Source organism: Chiloscyllium plagiosum, unplaced genomic scaffold, assembly GCF_004010195.1.
Source record: "Chiloscyllium plagiosum isolate BGI_BamShark_2017 unplaced genomic scaffold, ASM401019v2 scaf_6725, whole genome shotgun sequence".
Classification (NCBI taxonomy): Eukaryota; Metazoa; Chordata; class Chondrichthyes; order Orectolobiformes; family Hemiscylliidae; genus Chiloscyllium; species Chiloscyllium plagiosum.
This window is the reverse complement of record NW_025215006.1, coordinates 45,502-56,222: the sequence shown is the minus strand read 5'-3', so window position 1 is coordinate 56,222 and position 10,721 is coordinate 45,502. Positions and strand designations below refer to the sequence as shown.

The following is a 10,721-nucleotide window of genomic DNA, read 5'->3' as shown; positions in this document are numbered from 1 at the left end:
CCTTTAACCGTTTAAAGACATCCTCTGTCATAGCCACACGCTCCAGAAGGAAGTGGATGTGGTGCTGAATGAAGATATCATCGAACCGAGTCAGAGTTTGGCAATCATGTTCCTTCCTGAACCTGACGGGACTCAACAATTTTTTTGTGGACTATCAGAAAGTCAATGCCGTAACAAACTCAGACTCCTGAGTGGGCAGCACTGTGGTTAGCACTGCTGCCTCACAGTGCCTATAGACCCGGGTTCAGTTCCCACCTCAGGCGACTGTCTGTGTGGAGTTTGCACGTTCTCCCAGTGTCTGCGTGGGTTTCCTCCGGGTGCTCTGGTTTCCTCCCACAGTCCAAAGATGTGCTGGTCAGGTGAATTGGACATGCTAAATTGCCCATAGTGTTAGGCAAGGGGTAAATGTAGGGGTATGGGTGTAGTGTTAGGTAAGGGGTAAATGTAGGGGTATGGGTGTGATCTACATGGACTTCGGTGGGTCGGTGTGGACTTGTTGGGCCGAAGGGCCTGTTTCCACACTGTAATGGAATGTAATCCTATCCAATACCGAGATTGGGAGACTGTGTTGAGAAGGTTGGTCCAGCCACTTACATCACGAAGTTGGAGTTACTGCATGGTTACTGGCAGGTTCCTTTATTCGAGAAAGCGAAAGAAGCTTCTGCGTTTGTAACCCCAATGGGCTATATCAATTCAAAGAGATGCCCTTTGAACACACCAGCCACATTCCAAATACTCATGAACAGAGTTGTGGCTGGATGATGACCTTTGGCAAGTCATGGAAAGATCACATGGTACAGTTGGCAGAGCTCTTTGAACAATTACACGAAGCAAAACTGGGAATAAACTTAAAGAAAACAGAATTCGTGAAGGCAGAGGTGACGTTCTTGGGACATAACATCGGTCATGCAAGGTTGACCCCAAGGAATGCAAAGACGAAGGCCATCGAGGAATTTCCACAACTATCCTCGAAGAAAGAGGTGCTTCAATTTTTGGGACTACTTAGATTCTACTGGGAGTTTGTTCCAAGCTTCAGCAGCGTGGCAGCACTGCTAAAAGATTTACTAAAGACAAACACAGAGTTTCATTAGACAGAACAATGCCAGGAGGCATTTGAGAATTTAAAAGCAGTATTAACTACCGCACCAGTTTTAGCGTTTACTGTTTTGACAACATCAAACTAATGAGACGATCCGACGTTGGGGATATAAAGGTGCAGGCGTTTGAAAATCGGAGACAGAGCAACCACCAAGAGAGACCCAAGAAATTAGGGAATGCTCTCTATCAAAGGGCACCTTTTCACATGAAACATACTCGCTGTAAAAATAAAGAAGACGAGCCAGGGAGATCTTCAGCTGGAAGAAGGAAGACACAGAAGGTGACAGCAGCTGTGTGGCTTTGAAACTAAGTTGATACAATTTTAATAAGTGTCTAATTGGAACAGCATGTTATTATAGAATTGGAGGCAGATAATAAGCAGTTAAGAGGAAGGGGGAGCTTAGAGTTGTGGATAGTTGCTTAATGTTCACTTTTAGAGCTAAAAAATAAATTGATGTTATTTTCTTTAAATAGTGGAATTTGCCAAGTTCCTAGCCACTCATATTGTAACAGATTATGAGTTGAGGTGAACTTTTCTGGGTGTTTGGGTTTTAGTAACAGAGGGGTACACCTCCGTGTTGTAACAATTCTCAGGTCAATTTATGCATTTCCCAGAAAACTTTCAAATTGTTCACCTCCCTAAATTGCAACGGAGTCAGGTATTACAATCCACTGAGTGTTCCCGGGTAAGGAATTCACCATGGGTGGCACGGTGGCACAGTGGTTAGCACTGCTGCCTCACAGCGCCTGAGACCCAGGTTCAATTCCCGCCTCAGGCGACTGACTGTGTGGCGTTTGCACATTCTCTCAGTGTCTGCGTGGGTTTCCTCCGGGTGCTCCGGTTTCCTCCCACAGTCCAAAGATGTGCAGGTTAGGTGAATTGGCCATGTTAAATTGCCCGTAGTGTTAGGTAAGGGGTAAATGTAGGGGTAGGGGTGGGTTGCGCTTCGGCGGGTCGGTGTGGACTTGTTGGGCCGAAGGGCCTGTTTCCACACTGTAATGTAATCTAATCTAATCTAAGATGTAATCTAATTTCAATCAGCCATACCACAAAAATTAAACATACTTCATTACAGTTCCTTACATGATCACAGTGCACGATAAAATACCATCAAAAAGAAATACAAATGTTGTTCCAAGATTCTGAACAATGTTCATTGGTCAGTGATCAAGTCACTTCAAGCTACTTTTGATTTCCCTCCACTGCGCAGACGGCCCACTGCAAACTTCAGCAACTTGATTACAATGTAAATCATCATCGAAACCATCACCAGGGAGAACAGAATGACATCCAGGAGGTAGCGCTGGTACCAGGGCTGCTGTAAGCCATACGTTCGAAGGTGACTCCCTCCATGCTCCACAATATATTCCACCCATCGCAGCAAGCGTTGGCGAGGGGGGAATGGGTGTGAGCGATGCAAACGACTTAGAGTCATTGCTGAAGCCTTGTACCTGATGGAAAGAAAAACATTATTCCATTTTCTTCCATTATTGAAACTAAAAAAAACTATCTATCTCTTTGTCTGTCTGTCTGTCTCTCTCTCTCTGTCTGTATGTCTCCCTCTGTGTGTCTCTCTGTCTGTCTTTCTCTCCCTCTGTGTGTCTTTCTCTGTCTCTCTCTCTCTTTTATAGGTGTGCCACGGAGAGCATTCTGTCTGGGTGTATCACTACCTGGTATGGCATTCCAGGTAGTGATCTTGTACCATTCAGGATCGGAGACGGTTACAGAGAGTGGTGAACTCGGCCCGGACAATCACAAAGGCCAACCTCCCATCTATAGAATCCATCTACCAGGCCCACTGTCAAGGAAAGGTCTCCAACATTCTCAAAGATCCATCCCACCCTGGCAATGTTTTTCTAAAACCTCTACCCTTGGATATTGAATGGACTCACAAACTCTTAACATTTGCCTGTACCTGTGTTGTTGTTTTTGCTGCTGTTTACCTATTATTTACTATCTGTGCGACTTAACTTTGTGATCTACCTGTATTACTCACAAGACAAAGCTTTTCACTGTGCCTTGGTACACGTGACAATAAATTCAATCACACACTCTCTCCCTGTCCCTCTCTCTCTCTCTCCCTCTGTCTGTCTCTCACACACTCTCTCTCTCTCTCTGTCCACCTGGGTCTATGGGACACTTGAAGCCTGAGAGAAAACCTCATCCATGGTCATTGCTGCTAAAGCCACATTCCCAGCTGGAGAGCAGTGATGACCAGCTCCTGAGGTACAGGATGCTGACTCGACTGATTAGAGGTAGAAGAGCGTCTGAAACACAGAACTAAACACTGCCCAAATTAATCAGCTCAAAATTTGGGCATTGGAAGAGCATCACTTGATCCACTGTGTCTAGGCTAGAAGGGATGAGTGATCCACCTTAATCTCCATGTCCCATAGTAAGTGAAGAACTGCCAGATGGAATTGTAGAGCTCAACAGCACAGAAACAGGCCCTTCGGCCCAACTAGCCCATGCTGCCCAGCTTTCACAATTAAATGCCTGCATTTGGTCCATACCCTCCATACCTATCCCATCCACGTCCCTAGCAGGGGGAAACAATGTCAGCCATTTACCTTCTTTATACCTCTAATGCTTTTCTGGACCTCTATGAGGTCACCCCTCAGTCTCCGACACTCCCAGCCTGCCCAACCTCTCCTTATAACTCAAACCTTCCAAGGAGCACCCTCATGGATGTGGAACTAAGTAACACGGAGAACACAATCCCAGAGCCTCTCTGGTTCACATTGCAGCTCTTTGGGCAGACAATTACAGGAGCGATGTACACATGAAGCTTCAACGCACTCTTACAAAGTGGTACGTACCTCTTGTCTCCGGTAACCGTTGCTATGGCATTGCTTAGTGCCTGCAGCTGGTTGACTTGGACGGTCAAACCAAAGCCCTTTGCTTCTACTCTCACCATGTTATCGAACTGATCTCCAAACAGTGGGATTCCAATCACTGGCACGCCATGGTAAACCGCTTCCATCAGACTGTTCAGGCCACCGTGGGTCACCAAGAGACGAACCTTAGGGTGACCTAGCACACACAAAGACTGAACATCACATTGTTTGAAAGCAGTCCATTGTTACTGTATCACAAAGGGACTTTCCAACTCCATTGGCACATCTTTCATTCTCAACTCAATACTCACTAAGGGGCAGAACTGAAAACAAAATATGCTGGAGGTCAGAGCTGGTGGAATGTCATGTTAGCTCTGATGAACAGCCATCAGGAAACGTTAATTTGCTCTCTCTCCCCATGAAGCTGCCTGACTCAATGTGATCTCCAGAATTTGTTGTTTGCAGGACAGATTCCAGCATCTGCAGGAATTTGTTCCTACATTCGGGAGAATTCTGTTCACGGAGCTGGAGGATACTGGTAAAGTGGAAATAAATCCTTCACATCTGGCCTCCCTCATGGGGCAGGATATAGATTCGGACTTTGGGAAGACGGAATGTGCAGTTCTTGAGCAGTGGGACATCAGCAGTGAGGAGGTTTTGTGGGTTTAACAGCAGATAAATCCTCAGGTCTGGATGTGTGTATCCCAAGCAGCTGTGAGTGATGAGGGAAGAGGTTACAGGGGCCCTGTCCCAAATGTTTAATTCCCCTCTGGCTGAAGGGGAGAAGCCAGAGGACTGGGGATTAGCTAATGAGGCTCCATTTTACAGAGAGGGTGGTGAGGATCAATCAAGGAATTACAGAAAAATGTTAGGGAAACTGTTGGACAAATTTCTGAAGGAAAGAATTAATGTCTCTTTGGGGAGGTAAGGTTTGATCAGGGATAGTCAGTGTGGCTTTGTCAGAGGGAGGTCACGCCTGACAAATCTGGTGGAGTGTTTTGAGGAGGTGACCACGTGTGTAGGTGAGGGGAGGGCAGTTGATGTAGTTTATCTGGACCTCAGCAAGGCCTTTGACAAGGTCTCACACGGAAAACGGATACAGAAGGTAAAAGCTGATGGCATCCAGGGTCACTTGGCAAGATGGACCCAAAGCTGGCTTAGTGTCAGGAGACAGAGGGTGGTGGCAGGAGGCTGTTTGTGTGACTGGAGCCCGGGGTGCAGTGGGGTCCCACAGGGATCACTGCTGGGTCCCTTATTGTTTGTGATCTTCATAAACAATGGAGATGGGAATGTGGGAGGGATGGGAAGTAAGTTTGTGGATGACACAAAGATTGGCCGGGTGGTTGGCAGTGAGGAGGAAGGTGTTAGATTACAGGAGGATAGAAACGGATTGGTCAGGTAGGCAGATCAGAGGCAGGTGGAATTAAACCCTGAGAAATGGGAGGGGATGCACTTTGGAAGAAGGAACAAGACAAGGGAGTACTCAGTGAATGACAGGACAGCAGGAAACTCAGAGGAACAGAGGGATCTTGGGGTGTTTGTCCACAGACCCCTGAAGGTGGTTAAGTTTCCCTCCCTTCACCCTCAGCTCTGCAGTATGTCACCCAGAGGCGAGAGAGTGTCTCAGTCTTACTGGGTCCCAGCTCCAGTGCAGCCTGAGGTGATGAGCTGAATGTCACTCCAATTTGGGAGCGTTGTGTGTAAAATGCATCCTTTGACACATAGAATGGAGAATGGAGAGATGGTCATTATTGAGGGTATTTATGAGTGATTCTGAGACTGTGTCTGTGATTGTCCAAGACCAACAGACATACAGAACATACAGTCACTGCATGACCACATCATCTAACAAAGGAGATACTGACAAAAAAAGTCCTTGAAAAGCCCTTCAAATACATCTTAAGAAACAACCATTAGAAGAAACGTTATTTTGCCATCTCCAAGCTTCCTGGATGCAATTTGTTCCCCAACCAAAACAACAATAATAATAACTTTTAGCCAAGAAGCCCTGTACGGACTGGACTCTGATTGCAATATCTCACCGAGCAGGTCATTCTGAGGTAGCCAATCCACCAGCTTGACATTAGGGGCAGGAAGGACCTCACTTGGCCAATGACTGTGTAGATGCCTCCAGATAACCAGCTGTGGGATCCGTGAGAAAGCAGCGTTGAGCTCCTCCAGCACCACCTGCTGGGTGACAGAGGCAAGCATCGACCCGAAAGTCACCATCACAAAGCCTTCGTCACCCACTGTCGATATAATATCTTCCAGTTCCTAATGAGAGCAAAGGTCAACACAAAAAATGCCAAGTGAAAATCGAGCTTCATTAGTATGTTGTTTTATTCAGTTGTAGAATGTGGGCGTCACTGGCTGGGTGCAGTATTTATTGCCCGTCCCTAGTTGCCCCTTGAGAAGGTGGGGGTGAGCTGCCTTCCTGACCCGTTGTCCTTCTAGATGGAAGTGGTGGTGGGTTTGGAAGGTGCTGTCTGAGGATCTTTGGTGAATTTCTGCAGTGCATCTTGTAGATAGTACACACTGCTACTACTGAGGGTCGGTGGGGGAGGGAGGGGATGATTGCAGATGTGGTGCCAATCAAGAGCTGCCTTATCCTGGATGGTGTTGAGCTTCTTGAATGTTGTTGGAGCTGCCCCCATCCAGGGCAAGTGGGGAGTGTCCCATCGCACTCCTGACTTGTGCCTTGTGGACAGGGTTTGGAGAGTCAGGAGGTGAGTTACTTGCCGCAGCATTCCCAGCCTCTGACCTGCTCTTGTAGCTGTTATGACAAATCCTGTTCAGTTTCTTGTCAATCGGGGTAGGTCCCTAGATGTTGATAGTTGGGGATTCAGGGATGATAAGACCATTGAATATCAAGGGGCAGTGATTCAGACCAAGAGAAATAGGCCCATTCCACCCAGCAGCCAGTTCCACCATTCAACAGGATCATGGCTGGTCTGACATGTCTGGTTTGCTTAGTTAACAGGAGGTTCACCTGAATGATCCCTGGTATGGGGGAGACTGTCTGATGAGCAAAGGTTAAATAGATTGGGACTCTCCTTCCTGGAGGTTAGACGAATGAGAGGTGATCTCACTGAAACATCCAGGATTCCTAAGGGGTTTGTCAGAGTCAATGCTGAGAACATGTTTCTCCTTATGGGAGAGTCTAGGACCAGAGGGTACAGTCTCGGAATAAACAGGCACCAATTTCAGACTGAGATGGGGATGGATCCTTTCTCTCAGAGGGTATGAGTCTTTGTAACTCTTTGTCACAGAGAGCTGTGGGGGCAGAGTCCTTGTGTATATTTAAGGCTGGGTTTCTTGATCAGTCACAGGGTATCAGGGGAAAGGACAGGAAAGTGGATAAAACCATAATACATGGCAGAGATTTTGAGAGTCAGATTTGTGCAGCTTTTTATGTACAGAACAAACCCGGACAAATTTCCACATTGTCAGGTGGATGTCAGTGTTGTAACTGTATTGGGACAGCTTCACTGGGGGAGGGATAGCTCTGGAGCAGAACTCTTCAGTACTATTGCCAGAATGTTCGCAGGGTCAGTCTTGAATGGTCGTTCAAAGCCTGTCCCGTTTAGTACAGCTCTAGAGTGAAGGCAGGAGATCTGTGTGTCCAATTTCATTCTTTGTTTGGACTCCACAGCGTTTGAAACAATGGTGTTTCACTCAGGCCATTTCAGAGTCACCCACATTGCTGTGGGTCTGGAGTCACATGTAGACCAGAACAGGTAAGGATGGCAGTTTTCTTCCCTAAAGGGCATGAGGGATAAATTTTATAACAAAACCAACGGTTTTAATGATTCATTTGACTTGGAATTGGAATTCTTTTTGAAATTGGTTCGAAATTCCGTCATCTGCCACAGTGGGATTTTAACACATGGCCAGGGAATTCCCTTGCTCTCTGGATTAACAATCTAGCAAAAGCACTACTTGCCTCCCCCATGGATTTCCCGAAGGTGTTTGGTACAGTGCCACCCAACAGGCTTGTGAGGAATGTTCTAGATCATGGAGTAAAAGGGACAGCAGCAACGTGGATACAAAACTGGCCTTGCTCTCTGGATTAACAATCTAGCAAAAGCACTACTTGCCTCCCCCATGGATTTCCCGAAGGTGTTTGGCACAGTGCCACCCAACAGGCTTGTGAGGAATGTTCTAGATCATGGAGTAAAAGGGACAGCAGCAACGTGGATACAAAACTGGCCGAGTGAAAGGGAACAGAGAGGAATGGTCAATGGATATTGTTCAGGCTGGAGGAGGGTTTGTCCTGGAGTTCCCCAGGGGGTGGTATTGGGACCCTGGCTTTTCCTGATCAGTATTAATGATCGGGATCTTGCTGTGCAGGGGACAATCTCCGTGTTTGTAGCTGACACTGAACCTGGAAGGATTGTAAACTGTGAGGGGGGGCAGTGTGGAACTCCCAAAGGACACTGACAAGTTGGTGGAGGGGGTGGGTAGGTGGCAGATGAGGGTCAATGCAGAGAAGTGTGAGGTGATGCTCTTTGGTTGGAAGAACACTGAAAGACAATATAAAAAAGGGGGTACAATTCGAAAGGGGGGGCAGGGGCAGGGGGAGCTGGGTGTGTATGTGCACAGATCATTGAAGGTGTCAGGGTACATGGAGAGAGCAGGGAATAAATCACACAGTGTCCTCAGCTTTATTAATAGGGGCAGAGAGTACAAGAGCGAGGAGGTGATGGGGAACTTGTACAAGACCCTGTTTGACCCCAGCTGGAGGATTGGGGACAGTTGTGGGGGCCACGTTATAGGGAAGATGTGAGTGTATCAGAAAGAATGTGGGAGTGATTTACAGGAATAGTTCCAGGAATGAGAAACTTCAGTGATGAGGATCGATTGAAAGAGCTGGGACTGTTCCCCTTGGAGAGAGGAGGCTGAGAGGGGATCTGACAGAGATTTTCAAAATCATGAGCAGAGGCTGTATAGAGTAGATCAGGAGAAACTTCGCACTTGTAAAAGGAACAAGAATGAGAGGGCACAGATTTAAAATGATGTGCAAAAACAGTAAGGGTGGCATGTGAAAACCCTTTTTCACACAGAGGTGGCCTCCTTCTTTAGAGACCGCAATTTCCCTTCCACTGTGGTTGAAGATGCCCTCCAATGCATCTTGTCCACATCCCGCACCTCCGCCCTCAAACCTCACCCCTCCAACCGTAACAAGGACAGAACCCCCCCCCCCCCCCCCCCGGTCCTCACCCTCCACCCTACCAACCTTCGCATAAACTACATCATGCGATGACATTTCCACCACCTCCAAACGGACTCCACCACCAGGGATATATTTCCCTCCCCACCCATTTCTGCTTTCCACAAAGACAGTTTCCTCTGTGACTACCTGGTCAGGTCCACACCCCCCTACAATCCACCCCCTCCCATCCTGGCACTTTCCACTGCCACCGCAGGAATTGTAAAACCTGTGCCCACACCTCCCCCCTTACCTCCCTCCCAAGGACTCAAGGGATCCTTCCATATCCGCCACAAATTCACCTGCACCTCCACACACATCATTTATTACATTAGGGTCTGGAATGTACTGTCTGAGAGTGTGGGGGTAGGCAGGTTCACTCGAGGGGTTAGGGTCTGGGATGTACTGCCTCTGAGAGTGTGGGGGAGACAGAATTTCAAGAGGAAAGTAGACAGTTATTTGAAAAAGGAATAAATGCAGCCTTACAAGGACAATAATATTCAGTGAGAACCACCATAAGCATTATGGGCTGAATGGACTCTTGTTATGCTGTAAAATGCAGGAGAATAGACAGAGAGATTGGACAGAGAGAACAGGCAATGAGAGACCATCAATCAGAAAGAGAGTAATGGCCGCACCTACCTGGGGTAGTGGTTTAGCTGGTTTTGAAAGCAAACCTCCAACATACACCATATTCGGAAGCAGTGGCCTTGGGAAATCCAGGGTGAAATCAGTGTTATAGATTGATAGCTCAGCTTTCAGGTACAGCTCTGAGAGGGTGGGCTGTGATCCCACTGGGAAGCATGTCCTGATCACCTGATCAAACTGAGCAAACAGTATTCTCTCTGTGAGCCAAGCACCCAGGAACATGGCGGAATTCTTCACTCTCTCCCAGAATCCCATCTGATCAGTCAGCATGGAGCGTGACGCAGGAATGTACGACACAGGACTCGGGAGATCGGCCAGATACCAATTCGCAAAGTTGCCCCCGTGGACAGACACAAAGTGGACCTGGAGCTTTTCTGCCACCAGGAAGGAGCAGGGATTGAACGCGTCAATCAGCGCAAGGTCAAACTGCTCTGCCTTTAAGGAATCCATCAGGCTGGTGTCACTCAGGATCATCTCGCACTGCAGAGCAAAATGGCCCATAAGATCCCGAAATTCACGCAGAGATTCTCTGCAAGGGAACAGTGGGAGTTAATAGTTGCACTGACTGCAGAGAGGAGCAGTGACAACACCCCCTGGAAGAGGAACACACAACCCACAGTCTGCTCCCCAACATCTGCCAGCTCCACAGGCTCCACTTCTCTCAGGGTGCAGTGTGAATATTGCCACAGACACAACATCACAGGTTCAAGGCCCATATCGCCAACTTCAACACAGTCATCTCAGGTTAACACCCCACAGCAGTACAGACAGACTGTCAGTGCTGAGGGAGTGCCACACTGTCGAAGGGTCAGTGCTGAGGGAGTGCCACACTGTCAGAGGGTCAGTGCTGAGGGAGTGCCGCACTGTCAGAGGGTCAGTGCTGAGGGAGTGCCACACTGTCAGAGGGTCAGTGCTGAGGGAGTGCCGC

General features: G+C 47.8%; 1 protein-coding gene across 1 annotated transcript in view; it reads right to left on the bottom strand.

The window, feature by feature from the left end:
* Window positions 1-2,143: 2,143 nt before the first annotated feature.
* The window catches only part of LOC122548109 (UDP-glucuronosyltransferase 3A1-like), a 29,165-nt gene continuing 20,587 nt past the window's right edge, over window positions 2,144-10,721 (bottom strand). The window contains exons 4-7 of the mRNA XM_043686668.1: window positions 9,788-10,322; window positions 5,979-6,210; window positions 3,919-4,132; window positions 2,144-2,550 (exon numbers count right to left, since the gene is read on the bottom strand). Of these exons, the coding sequence (XP_043542603.1) occupies window positions 2,277-2,550; window positions 3,919-4,132; window positions 5,979-6,210; window positions 9,788-10,322 (1,255 nt within the window). The 3' untranslated portion in view covers window positions 2,144-2,276. The remainder of the gene's footprint in view (window positions 2,551-3,918; window positions 4,133-5,978; window positions 6,211-9,787; window positions 10,323-10,721) is intronic.